At 44.3% G+C, this 14,039-nt stretch overlaps 1 protein-coding gene across 1 annotated transcript; it reads right to left on the bottom strand.

Moving 5' to 3' along the window:
* Positions 1-6,293: 6,293 nt before the first annotated feature.
* On the bottom strand, positions 6,294-13,277 carry LOC308335851 (E3 ubiquitin-protein ligase TRIM21-like; the record flags this gene model as incomplete). Its single annotated transcript, XM_080793070.1, has 7 exons — positions 6,294-7,463; positions 8,232-8,258; positions 8,555-8,693; positions 10,691-10,930; positions 11,411-11,506; positions 11,629-11,898; positions 12,993-13,277. 7 exons carry the CDS (start codon positions 13,275-13,277, stop codon positions 6,862-6,864), a joined length of 1,659 nt encoding a protein of 552 aa, XP_080649196.1. The 3' UTR covers positions 6,294-6,861.
* Positions 13,278-14,039: the final 762 nt, after the last annotated feature.

The following is a 14,039-nucleotide window of genomic DNA, read 5'->3' as shown; positions in this document are numbered from 1 at the left end:
GAATTTCAGTTCAACTCAATTTATTTATTTTCTTTTCAAAATATTTTCGTTTTATAACAGTATATGGGTGTCAAGTCACAGATTCATAGAAAAATTAAAAATGTAATATCAGATTTTAGTATCAGTGACTGGCGGGTAAACAAACGTACTGTATGAATCACAGAGATCGCGGGCAGACGAATAATGAAAAGACTGTGATTGTGAAAAACATGGCCCTTCGAGACAAAAAATAAAAAATAAAAACATTTTCTCCACTTCAAGTCCCAATTTAGTATAGCCAATTCCCAATTCCCCAGCCTCCCTACAAGTACTCCATCTCTGCTAACCCCCACAATCAGTCATTGGGAGGAGTTCCATCTCAATTTCAACAGTTCATCACGATCTCTCCTCTGACCAGTGACCATGAGTGACCGGAAAATTGTGACTGGGGGGCTGACTATTTAGAAATTAGAGTGGGGGCTAATGCATTTTGGTTTAGATGGAAGTCAGTTGCATGCAGGCCCATAGCGTGTGTGTGTGGGGGGTGGGTTGCTTATGGGCGCTTGCTGTAGTGTGATTTTGGACACGCTGGCTACAAGGTGAGGGGGCTGCCAATGTCACTCCGAGGTGAGGTCGAAAGTCTGGCAAATGCCAATGTAGGCTAACTTTTGTTGTTTTTCTTGTTGTTTTTTTTTGCCCCCGTCTTTCAGAAGCTACACTGGGCAAGATCTCAATTGACTGGGCCTGTGCCCGAGTGGCCCAATGGACGCTATACGCCAGTGGTTGCCTGGGTCACATGACATTTCGGTGAGTGAAACGGTAGTCTAACTCTATTTTCTTCTTTTTTTACGAGAGCGTTTTAGAGTTTTATGAACCAATGTATTTATTTGTAACTGTTTTGTATGTTCTAAATTGTTGTTTGTCATCTACTGGCTACGGCTGTCAATAAATTTTCATTCATTCTATAGTTAATTATCGCACAAGATAAATCTTCTAGTGGTAGATGTTATATATATAATTTTAAATGAAAAACAATTACAGCGACAACTGAAGATAGTAGATAAGATAGTATAGACCATTCAGGCTGTGTGTTTGGTGGTTCTGTGGAGTGCCCCTTTTACCGAGCACGCTACTTGCCTGTTTGAATAACAGTCCATGTACTTGTCATCAAAGACATCAGGAATATCCCTGCAATTTATAGGAAAGCGACATATTAATCATCTTGCACAGCAATCCCATGAATCATTCAGAAACAGTGTTTTTTATTTGTTCACTCGTCTCCATTGACTCCAATGTATTCCGTCAGAGTTCCGGCTGCAGTTTGCCACCCCCAGCTGCAATTGCAGTGTAGAGAAAATGACTTTGGCGACTTTTCCTCGTAAGCTTCCTTGGGGTGGGTTAGATGCAGATATACCTCATTCCACTGCATATCGTTGCTGTCCAAACCGTTCATCTCCATATTCCCCCCTAAATTAACGTCCTTACTTGATCATACTTGATAATTGTTTTAATTTGAATCCTGTAACAGTTGGACTTGTGAGTTTTGCACCTGACAGAGACCATTATGCTAATATATCGCAAGGGAGTGTGTGCCAAATTATTATATTACCAGTAAGACGCCCTAACCAGCTCAGTGGCCTTGTGGTTAGAGTGTCCGCCCTGAGACTGGGAGGTTGGGGTTCAATCCCTTGCCGGGTAATACCAAAGACTCTAAAAATGGGACCCATGCAATGCCTCCCTGCTTGACACTCAGCATCAAGGGGTGGAATGGGGGTAAAGGCCTATTCATAGTCTGGATTTTCGGTGGTGAGGTGACCACCGCTCCGGTGGTGAGCTGACCACCGGAGCTGAAATAACGTTGAGCGGTGGTGAGTAAAAACAGAGAGAAGGGCTGGAGCGGTGGTTTGCTCTTCACCGCGGCTCGTGACGTCATGTTGTAGTTCGGTGGTCACCCCACCACCGTAAATCCAGACTATGTATGAGCCTTAAGTCCCTGCGACATACTAGCGTCATGTCCAGGGGATGTACTTGTACATCAAGCTGCCTCACGCTACAGAAACAGGAGATAGGCTCCTGCCCTATGGGCCTCATGGCTCGGCAAGGCTACTTACTTAAGACGCCCTAATGCGCGAGGTCGCGTGCGCGCGCATCCGCCTGTGTGACGGCAGACTGCTGGGCGAGCGCTGGCGCTTTGGCATGGGGGGGTCAGATGAACATATAGGAATGAATTCTGTACTGGCCATATATGGAGTGTTTCTTGAGTGTACACGGGGTCTGATGAGGTCAGATCAACATATTGAATGTCAGAGCAGGTCAGCTCCATATATGGAGATCCAAGGGTGGAAGTGGGGCAGTCTCTTGAGTGTACAGGGTTTGATGAGGTCTGGCCATATATGGAGCGTGAGTGTACAGGGTTTGATTCCTCGAAGAGGAAGGAAGGGTGAGGGTGGATCAACATAGTGGAACGTCAGAACAGGTCAGCTCCATATATGGAGATCTAAGGGTTTGAGGTCAGATGTAGAGTTGCTGGCCGGCTCCATGCTGATGTAGGTGATGATCCATCTTCTCCATGTATGGCTATCCAGGGTTTGATGAGGTCAGTGTTGTGTTCTTCATATATGGAGACGGCCATATATGGCGGCGTGAGGTGTGACGAGGCATGATGTCACGAGGCATGATGGACTGACAACCATTATCTCGGTTTGCTTAGGGACCAGCACCCGCCTTTGGATGCGAGTGACTTATTTTAATCCTGTTCAAATATGTTTTAGACATATTTCACGCTATACAAATTGATTTTCTCCCATAATGGATACCGGTAGACCAACATTATATCTACTTTTGTGATATTTGTGATATTTTTTTCTTCCCTTTATGGAAACTTTACTAATTATAGTTACACATTTGAGTTCCATAAATATTTGCTTACCTGTACAATATTCAATCTTACGCCTCAACTCCATTGCTGTTGAGATCAAAATTGTGTCGTCATCATCAACAACAACATAATCATCATCATAATCAGATTCACCTGCTAAAGTAATTAGTGTGATTGCCCTGAGGGCAATCAGACTATTGTTTTACTGCACTTTTATTTCTCCTTTATTTTCTTTATAGATAAACTTTATTTTGGCACGCTACTCCTCCCATATGGCACTCGAGCCATATGTCAAAACGACGGGCTACATCGGGAATCGATTGCGTATCAATTGCTAAGACATTTGTTGGATAGTTTAATTGATATGAATTAATTAGTGCATTCAATTTCCCCATAGACATGAATGGGAAAATGCAAAAACTCACTTTCAAGTATTTTTTCCTCTGAGACCTTGGAGGAGAGATTCATAATAATTACTAAAATTAATTACCTTAGAAGTATACCGGTCGGCCTCATGGTGGCGCTATAACAGCCAACCTTACGTTTTTGGGTATAACTCTTGAACCGTAGGTCGTAAAATCAAAAAGTTTTTTCCCTGGATTCCTTGGGTCATGACGCATCTCCCCATATAGGCCACGCCCATTTGCGTCTAGATAGATTTCCCACCATTTTGCATTTTGTTCAAAACACACTTTTTGCTCCTCCTACAGATTTTGTCCAAATCTCACAGAAATCGGTACACATGATCTCCGGACCTATCCGATTAAAACAGCACAGTCAGATTTTAGATCTTCCGTATCGTTCGGCCGTAATCGTATTCCGAAGTTATTGGGAGGGGCCTATTTCACGCAAAACGCCACAACTCACGCACGGAATGTCCGATCCATCCCAAATCTGAATCGCGTGTCGAGGGTGGCTTCATCAACGCGGAGCCAAAAGCGATTCCATTTTCAACGGCTGCAGTGTAGGCAATCACACTTTGCAATTTCCCAGAATTGCCTCTTTCTAGTTTCAGCTTGTTTCTCTCTCTCTCTCTCTCTCGCTCTCGCTCTCTCTCGCTCTCGCTCTCGCTCTCGCTCTCTCTCTCTCTCTCTCTCTCTCTCTCTCTCTCTCTCTCTCTCTCTCTCTCTCTCACTGTACTTAAGTATAAGCTTGCAGGGGTTCACTGACACTTTGAAAACTTTTAATTTAATTATTTAAATTTTATTCTGGGGGTCCCTGGAGAGAGAGAGAGAGAGAGAGAGAGAGAGAGAGAGAGAGAGAGAAAAATGGAAATATTATTTGGAAAATCTATGTTTGCTGCATGATGGTGCTTTGCTCAGATGATTACATCATGTGTGTTTATATAGAAAGAACTCAAGATAGCTATTAAATGCAACAGTATCAGTAATGGCATGCAAATGTATACTGCCTGCAGTCAATTTGAGTAGAAAATGAATTTATATATATTGGTGTTGTCGGGCAGAAACCTCTTACCTCCATATTTTAATTGTTTGTGTTTTTTTAGTACATTACCGACCGTCCTATTTGATCATACCAAGGTGTCACACAAAACTACAGCGTCACACAAAAGTAGCAGTAGGAGTTTTGGACACCCGACAGAGACGACACATTTATTTGAATACAAATATCAAAGGATAATGATTGTCACAGGGTGCTTTAAAAAAACAATTAGGGAATAGGTCTATATATACTAGGATCAAAAGAGAGAACATCTGTCGATTTGTATTAATAGAATCACTCAAAAACGAATAAGGTATACTGTACCTACGGTAATTCTGAAGAGCAGTGTTCCTTCCCCCTTGTGTTCTCTCTCTGCCTCTCTCTCTCTCTCTCTGTGTGTGTGTGTGTGTGTGTGTGTGTGTGTGTGTGTGTGTGTGCGTGTGCGCGCTACAGGTTATTTGGATACCAGCTGTGGTCCATACAACTTTAGAAGAGTTTACATTGCATTTAGGACACATGCAAATGAATGCTGCACTAGATGCTGCTGTGAGCGTACAATATTGTCTCTATAGGTTTTCAACACAGGGGTATTACAGTATCCCTATAGCAGTGGTTTTCCACCTTTTTCATATCAAGGCTCATTATTTATTCAGCATTTGAGCCGGGGACCATTTGATGAGATTTATAGCCTCACCCTTAGACCCACAACTAAAGAATATTTTGTTGGCGTTGGATAGCATTTCGTCCACGATTCTATGCTGTATTGACGTGGTGCCATAGGAGAGATAGCAAAAAAAATGGAATCGGATTCAATCTACTATCCGACGCACCTTGTCCTCCGTAGGTGTGCACAAGGACTTTTCTTTTCCTACCGTATAGGAGAGATAACAGGCAAACTTTGATAAAAAATTCCTCCACATTCTCTAATCGTGTAGACTTTTTGTGAATTATGATCCTAATAATATAGCCTATCAGGGGTTACGGGGTACCAGAGTACGTAACGAATAAGAAGGGAGACAGTTTAAAAAGTTAATTTGTTCTTCTTTTTTATTAAATATTCAAAAACAAATAAACTAAGAATAAACGGATGAAGTGAGGAAATCAGTGAAGTCACTCCAGTGTTAATGTAGCGTGGGTGAGAGTGTCGTACAGTATGTATACTAAAGGAACTATACAACATGCAATTTAAAACTGTTAATATTTAATATCATATCGTCTATGTCCCTCAAACGTATTTCGAATGGTTTGAGCTTAAATCCCCACTGATATAACCAACCATAGCATTTCTGTCTGACATCTAAAGCAGTTTTAGCCTCAGTACTATACATTGTCCTGATGTGGTGGGGCCACTGTTTGTACATTGTATGCAAATTATTCTCTCCACACTTGTAACTCTAACTAACGTCACTGCCGTGGCTGCACGCTTTTGATTGATTGATTGAAATATGTATTAACAGTTTGCAGAATTACAGTACATTTCAAGCACAAACTCAATACAAAGACTGTTAACTGTGAGTGGACGACCCCAACAGGGTCCACATTGTTCAATTCATCAAAACATTTAGAGACAAACAAATAGACACTTCTACGTAGTTAAAGAACAGAACAGGAATTCATCATATAGGAGGCAAAAAGGGAAAAAATACATATACAGTGAGGGGAAAATGGGGGTAAAAGAAAAAGAAAGACAGAGTGTAGGGTGCCTGCACACAACACCATGCGTTGATGCCATATTGTGTGCACATGTGCAGGCACCCATCACCACGTCCATACAAAAACATAGTACAACAGATAAAAGAAGGACAAAGTGCAGGGCGCCTGCACACAACACCATGCGTTGATGCCATGTGTGCATATGTGCAGGCACCCAACACCACGTCCATACAAAAACATAGTACAATCCAGATAAAAATTCAGCTTTTACAGAGGCCTGCAGTTTCGAATTGCAGCCATCCGTAGGTTCCCTTTGAGAGCAGTTTTGAAGGAGTCAAGGGATTCACATGTCTTAATGACTGTTGGTAGGGCGTTCCACATTTTGGTGGCATAGGAGCGAAAATAATTTAGTCCCTTGTTTGTGCCGAATCTGCAGGGTTGTACATGGTTTGTTGCACTCCCTCTGGTGTTGTGGGTGTGGACTTCGCTGCTGTCCGTTGTCGTGGCAACACCCCCCCCCCCCCCCCACCACCTCAGTGCCTGGGTTCAGTGCCTCAGTGTCTTGTTCAAAATTGGGTATTTGTGGGGATAGAAGACGTAGGGGAGCTCCCAAAAGGGTGAAAAGGGAAAAGTTGAATTTCATGTTGTAGGAATGTAGGACCTTTAGCCTACATGTTGGAAGGAGTGCATGTGGGTTGAGGTGCAAGGATCTGCCAAAAGGACTGTGGAGCAGGCCTTCTAAAGACACGGGCGGATAGAGAGAGAAAAACAGGGAAACACTTAAGTCAGACCTCCCATTAGTCCGACCCGTGCTGCGGTTTTACAAAATCACCCGTGCTGAACAGGGGCATAAGGCCCGCCCGCCCGCCCGGGCACCTTTACTATAACCTACAAAAGATACTCTTCGTCTAATAAAGTTTCACGGGAGAAATGGCCAGAGGTTCCGCGTTGTTGTCACTGTCGTCTTGTTGTCTCAGGTGTGGACTGAGATAAGGGTACAGTTTCATGCCGCCGCCCAACGGACACCCCGTGAAAGAGTAGATGTGCGAGCCGGAGCCGGCGCCCGCAGTCACGTCATAGAATGACACGAGACCCTCGCAGCGGTCCACAAACACCCCGACCTTCCGGGGCTTCCTCCCTCCGCCGCCGAGGGCGAGGCGAGTCGGCGGGGCCGTCATGGCGGCGTAGTGCTCGTCGTCGTAGTGGACGGTCACCCAGTAGCCGCTGTCCGGATTCAGACCGAGGTGCCCGTGGCGGCTCGCGTCGCCACGGGCGACTCCCAGGTCCCATCCCGTCTTCTTGTCGCCGACGTCCACCTCCCAGTACGACTTGTCCGCGCTTAGGTCGTCCCTGCCCAGGACGCTGGCGAACACGTCGAATCTCTCCGGGGCCGCCACAAATTCCTCCATCTTCTCCTCCGTGTTTCCTCCACCTCCGTCGCTCACTCGCGTCTCGCCGTCGGACAGAGTGAGACGTGCGTGTGCCGTGTTTGGGTCCAGCTTCACGTCCACTGCAAAGCAAAAAATTCACAAACTGATTTCATCACTCGACATGAACCAGTTCATATAATGGCCTGTTGTGGCGCTGTCATTGGACCCAGAAAAACCCATAGCCTCATAGAAGTCCATGTATTTGGGCCCAACTTCACCTAGACTGTATTACCGTAATAAACATGGTCATGAATACTTTCTGCTTCCAGTCACTAGTTTAAAGTCTCATTTCTAATGTCATAATATTCTTTTTGGAAAATGATGGTCCCATTTATTAAAAAAATTACCATAAAGTCGCGTATGTTCTGAGGGGCGTGGCTACCTTTACAGTCTATGATCGGGATTCCCCACCCACTCGAGTCAAAATAAAAACCAACGGAGAAGAAGGGAGGAAGGGGGGAAGTCCCGCCTCGTTGTCTGGGCCAGCCAATGGCTAGCTGGGCCAAAACGGATCTAGAAAGATGGCGACTTACAATACAAGGACTGACAGGCTTCATTTTACGTTCATGTTGGACCCGGAGAACGCTTTGTCCGTATTTTTTACAGTCTATGACATGAACCCTATATCGTCCCTATTCTGGTGGCGAAGGTTCTGTGGAAAAATAGCTGATCTGCACGCTCACAATATTATACGTTTTATGATTGGCTATTTTCACCTCATCTTTGGTGAGATTTGGTGTAGAGGGGGGGGAAAGGAGGGGGGGCTTAGTATAGAACACTGGGGGATTCCGGTCAACAAAGTATAGGGTTTATTTATGTGGTAAATTAATACATAAATAATTACACACCTGCAAACTGTGGAACCCTCTGGATTTCTGTGAAGTAAAACAATTGCAGTCATCATTTGTCATATCTATACATGCATTATACATTAACCCATTAAGACCTGAGGCCTATATTTCTTCTTCTAAATCCTAACAGTTTTCGGAACAATTTATGTTGCTATAGTCTATTTTCTTTGGTTCAAACTCATGTGTAGGACCCAGATCTTCGTGCCACGCTATGAGCTTGTAGATCTGCTATTTTTTGAATAACCAATGTGCTATACATTGTGCATCATTCTATGCTGTCTCGGTTTCAACGGGTTACGGTTTTAAGTTTAACGTTATACCAATGGAGGTGAGTTTCTCCAGCTCCACCTCAATTCTCTCCATCATGGCGGCCATGATGGATCTCATGGTGCCGAAGGATGTTGTCGTGTCAACGGCTACTGTTGTCCAGTCCCGGGCCACCTCCTTAATACCTGGATGCTGGTATATCTGACAGACAGACAGACAGACAGACAGACAGACAGACAGGCGATTGATTGATTGAATACTTTAATAGTCAGAAATATAAACGGCACGAGGTATAGTCAGAGATATAGGCTAGACGGTATAGGGTTGTCCCATCCAATCGTGTGATTGGAAATCACGGGCCGATCACGTCATTTGCATAAGATCGGAATCAGATCAGGAGCAAAGAAAGACAGCAAGATAATTGCAACTGGGAAGATATGTGTTATTAATATATTCATAACATTTCTTTACTCTATACATTAGCTTGTCAAAATGTGATACACTAGCACAGCATACAGAATATAGTAGAAACAGACAGTAATAGTAAGTAGTTGTGGTATTAAAGATGTCCTAAGTATCAGAGTATAGGTTTAACAGGACAAAATGGCTAAAAAGCCATCATTCTTCATCATTCCATTACATGTATTTGGCCATTTATTTTGAGATATGGCGTGTGCAACTGGATTTTGTTTATAATTATTATTTTGGCACGTGGAGTGAGAGGAAAGGCCATTGCTTCACCCAAATGAGTTGAGGCCGTCCTCCACAAAGAAATGCATGTGCTCGTGAGTTTCACTCATAGACTGTAAAAAATATGGACAAAGCGTCCCGCGGGTCTAACGTGAACGTAAAATGAAGCCTGTCAGTCCTTGCAATGGAAGTCGCCATATTTCTAGATCCATTTGGCCCAGTTCAGGCCAGCTGGCCCATTGGCTGGCCCAGACAACGAGGCGGGACTCACGGGACAAAAAGTATTCATGACCATGTTTATTAAGGTAATACAGTCTAGGTGAAGTTGGGCCCAAATACATGGACTTCTATGGGGCTATGGGGTTTTTTGAGCCCAATGAGAGCGCCACAACAGGCCATTATATGAACTTTCATTTCCTTAGTGGCTTCACAAAATATCCGTCTGACTGCCCCCCTGGTTTCACTGTTATGGCAACCTTTATCTTGGAAGCAAGTCTATGCAAGTCTTGTGTGCAAGTGGTAAATGTGGCACTATAGAGGAAAGGCATCAGATTCAGCCAAATCAGTACTAGGGACATCCTCTGGAGGTCATGAAGGTGCACTGAAGATTCAATATGCCAATCCAAGTAGTCTTTGAGATGTGACTTTTGGGGCTTAATTATTATAAGTGACTTGGGGTTTTTCTGTAAAGTTGCTTGTAAATTATTGGTAGTTGCGGTTTGCAGGGTTTTGGGCTCGTTTGTAAGATGTAGTTGCTTATTTGGGCTCGTTTCCCAACAGTTGTTCTCAAAATAATGTTAGTCAAGGACCCCCCCCCCCCCCCCCCCCCCCAAATGAATATGTATATTTGTCCATATTATAAATATTTGAAAATAGCAGATGCAAATAGGTTTTTTTGATTAATTGAACGAGGTGGACCCTCTTGTAAACAAGTGTAATGCTTTATTGGGTCGTCCACTGTCTTTGTATTGAGTTGTGCTTGGATTTGTGCTTGGATTTGTGTACTGTGTACTGTAATTCTGTAATTGTGTACTGTAATTCTGGAAACTGTTAATAAATATTTCAATCAATCAAAAAATGTAACTGCTCATGTGGCCTCTAATAGTCGCTTCTTTTGGGCTTGTTTTCCTAGACACTGTTTGGGGGGGGGACGACGGATGGACTATATTACACCTAAAACCGAAAATATGCCCTTTTAAAGGTAGAGTAAGTGATTTCACTTAATTCAAATATCACTTATTTTTTTGTTTTGTTGTGATTATCCTCTCTACTATAGAGTGTGCTGACCATATAAGGAGTTCCTCCCTGTCCTCAGTTAACCCCTGGGGGTCAAAAAACCTTAGGTTTCGTTTTTGACTCTCTATCCTGATTGGACGAAGGCTTAGGTCCCACAGCCAAAAACGAAACCTACGGTTTTTTGAGTGAAATCACTTACTCTACCTTTAAAACATGATTTCAGTGAGTGCTTACGGGCATCCGAATCGTAGGCCATGATAAACTCTCACCTGAAGGAAGTGGATATGATCCTCCAAGGCAGACAGGTCATCCATGTCGGCGATGGCCTTCTGGAGCTCGCCGATCTCTCTCTGCATGTCGTCCGTGATTTCTTTGGCCTCTTTCTCTGCGGCCTGTCTCTTTACTTCCAGAGGCCGTCGCGCTGCGTGCTGGGCGTCCTCCACGGCCTTCATTACGGCCGTGAACACGGCCTCGATCGACCACCACTCGCCGTCCAGCTGGTCCTATTATACAAGCAGGAGAAACTATTATGTTGTTTGTTATTTTGGAGTGGTGCAACCAGTCCCAAGGAACGGCAATGTCCGTGTTAGTTAACCTATGTGACGTTATTGAGCACCAGTATGAGTACAGGTAGGGGCGCTGTTGTGCCAGAAACGGAGAGAGAGAGAGAGAGATAATGCTGCACTGTTGCCTGCTAATATGAGAGAGAGAGAGAGAGAGAGAGAGAGAGGGGGTGGACGGGCGGAGAGGGGAGTTGCACCACTCAGTTCACACGGGATTTCTTTAATTCTAAGTCATTCATTTGTGTTATTTGCTCTTTCTTTTTGAGCAATGCACACCGTTCCAATGACTGGCCCCGTGTGTCCCTATGTACTACGTTTGTCGTATGAACAGCTGCAATATATTCACGGGGTATGACATGGCTATGTGACTATAAGCTATACTAAGTATAAACTAGCCTAGTTAACACTAGTCAGGCTTACTTTGAGGTCAGACAGAGATGTAGTGATCTCCTTCACCTTCTCCTCTCTCCTCTGGACCCTTTGCTGAAGCTCCGTCTTGGTGTCGTCAAGCTCCGACTGTGGCCCACAGACACACACACGTTAGTATTGGCACATGAATCAATAAAGACGCTAAATGAAGTATCAAAACTTGTTCAAACTGATACTGCACGACACAAACCAATTCATTACTCCATTACCTTCCTCCGCTCCCATTCCGCCTCCAGGGACACGACGTCGCCGCCTTCCTCCATGCAGAGCACGCAGACGCAGCGCTGCGCCCGCCTGTCGTAGACCTCCAGGGGGCGCCCGTGGGTCCGGCACGCCCTCTCGTCCAGGTTGTGGCCCCTCAGCCTGGCGGCCGAGTGCAGGCCGCCGTCCAGGTGCGCCTGGCAGAACGACGCCAGGCACACCAGGCACGACTTGTGGGCCTTGCGCTTCTCGGTGCCGACGCACGCGTCGCACGGCACCTTTTATAATGAGAATTATTTGTAGAATGCCAATCTGTTAAAACAACACTCCTCCACAAACTCTTAAAGGAGAATTCCATGCTAGATAGCTTTCTTACCTTTATTTGTAGTTGTTACGTCGCCACCAAAGAGGTCCAGGTGTTATTCTGTGCAAAAGCGCATTATTGGCTATTTCCTCTACCATAAGCCCTCAATGAATTGCATTGAATTGCATTGCATTGAATTGGGCTACGGGGTGTAATTCGCTTATTTCCATCGCTCAAAAATCTATATTCTTTGTATATATTCTCTCTTCATAATGTAAATAGTATCCCGAGCGGTACACTTTACTACTTATTTTGATGGAAATAAGCGAATTAGCACAAAAACCCAACCCCCATTGAGGGCTTATATTAGGGGAAATTGCCAATAATGCACTTTTGCGCAAAATAACACCTGGACCTCTTTGTTGGGGACGTAACAACTACAAATAAAGGTAAGAAAGCCTTCTAGCATGTAATTCTCCTTTAACCCATTCTGGGCGGGAACCCCTTTTGGCGTTTCAACTAATCATTATGTTATACTTTAGCTATTAGAAAATAGCAAATCTGAAAAAAGAAAAAAAGATCTGCTATTTTCCATTATAAATTATAAAAAAAGAAAGAAAATGTAATAATTATATTGTGCATGTAATGTGGTTGTACCTGTATACACCAGATTAGAGGAATTTTCAAAATATGGATAAAAAAAAAATAGAGAATATAAAAAAAAGAACACGTCTTAACGACTGTGGCATCCGGTCCATAATTGACAATAAAACGTCTTGTCGTTTATGGCTCTTAACCCATTCTGACCTGAGATCAGATTCATATGAGGTTTCCACATGGACACACACTGGTCTGATTAACCCATTCTGACCTGAGATCAGATTCTAAAAATGTCAGTCGTTCTTCGATTTTTCAAAAACAGCAGACCTACAAGCTCGTATAGTGCGCCACTCGGTGGCGCGCTATGAGCTTGTAGATCTGCTGTTTTTCAATAGCTAAAGCATAACATGATGCTAAACACCAAAATGGGTTCCCGTTCAGAATGGGTTAAATATTTTCCACAATAACCTCGTCGGCTGCACAGGCGGACTGTTTCAGGTCCTCCGCCAGGTTCCTCAGGACGATGTTCACGTCCGGCGTTGTTGTCGCGCCGCCGTGGACCTTCTTGCACAGCGGACAGCGGTCGCTGTGCGTGGCGTTGCAGGACACTAGGCAGCGCTTGCAGAAGGTGTGGCCACAGGCCAAGGTGACGGGGTCGTCGAACACCTGCAGGCAGATGGAGCAGGTCAGGTGCTGCTCCAGAGAGTTGGACACGGAGGACGATCCGGGACGCGATGATGATGAGGCGGCCATTGTCTGTTGAAGCGGGGCACACAATGAGGTCAGTCGTCGAGAGAGTCCAGAGACTCTTGTAATTAAGGGTCAATTTAGACTTAGTAACTCGGAGAGTCCCTGGAATCTCAATTCACTTTTGGGAAGTTATTTACCTGTCATATACTGTATATCGGCAGATCGACAGTGAATATTATGAAACCTGAATGAACAGAATAGTCATTTTTAAAACATTCTCTCATATTGGGGATGTTGTGAATGTTCTCGTGCTACGTAAAATGGCAGCCTCTGGTGGACAGTTCCCTTCTCACTGTTCCCCTGTAGCACCAATAACCAACAGGTGTCTGCCATCACTACCCCGATTGATTAGCCAATATAAGTGCAGGTGTGTAAACACTCAGGGCTCATACATATTCCTTGATTTTTGGTGGTGGGGTGACGTCACGAGCCGCGGTGAAGAGGAAACCAGTGAAACCGCCGCCACCGCTCCAGCCCTTCTCTCTGTTTTTACTCTCCACCGCCCAAGGTTTTTTCAGCTCCGGTGGTCAGCTCACCACCGGAGCGGTGGTCACCTCACCACCGAAAATCCAGACTATGAATAGTCACTCCACAGTACTCACTACTGCTACTACTGAGCCTAATCACTCAGCAGTCATCCCATCTCCACTGCAGACCCAAGCCATGCGTGAATGATAAAAAATGTAAGCTTTTGTTTCCCTATTGTATTTCCTTATTGTTTATTATATTTTGAGTTACAGATCTGATTTACTTTACAATATCTGA

Source organism: Protomyctophum bolini, assembly GCF_963924005.1.
Source record: "Protomyctophum bolini genome assembly, chromosome: 20".
NCBI classification, from domain to species: Eukaryota; Metazoa; Chordata; class Actinopteri; order Myctophiformes; family Myctophidae; genus Protomyctophum; species Protomyctophum bolini.
The sequence above is the reverse complement of the archived record's forward strand: the minus strand, read 5'-3'. Positions and strand labels throughout refer to the sequence as shown.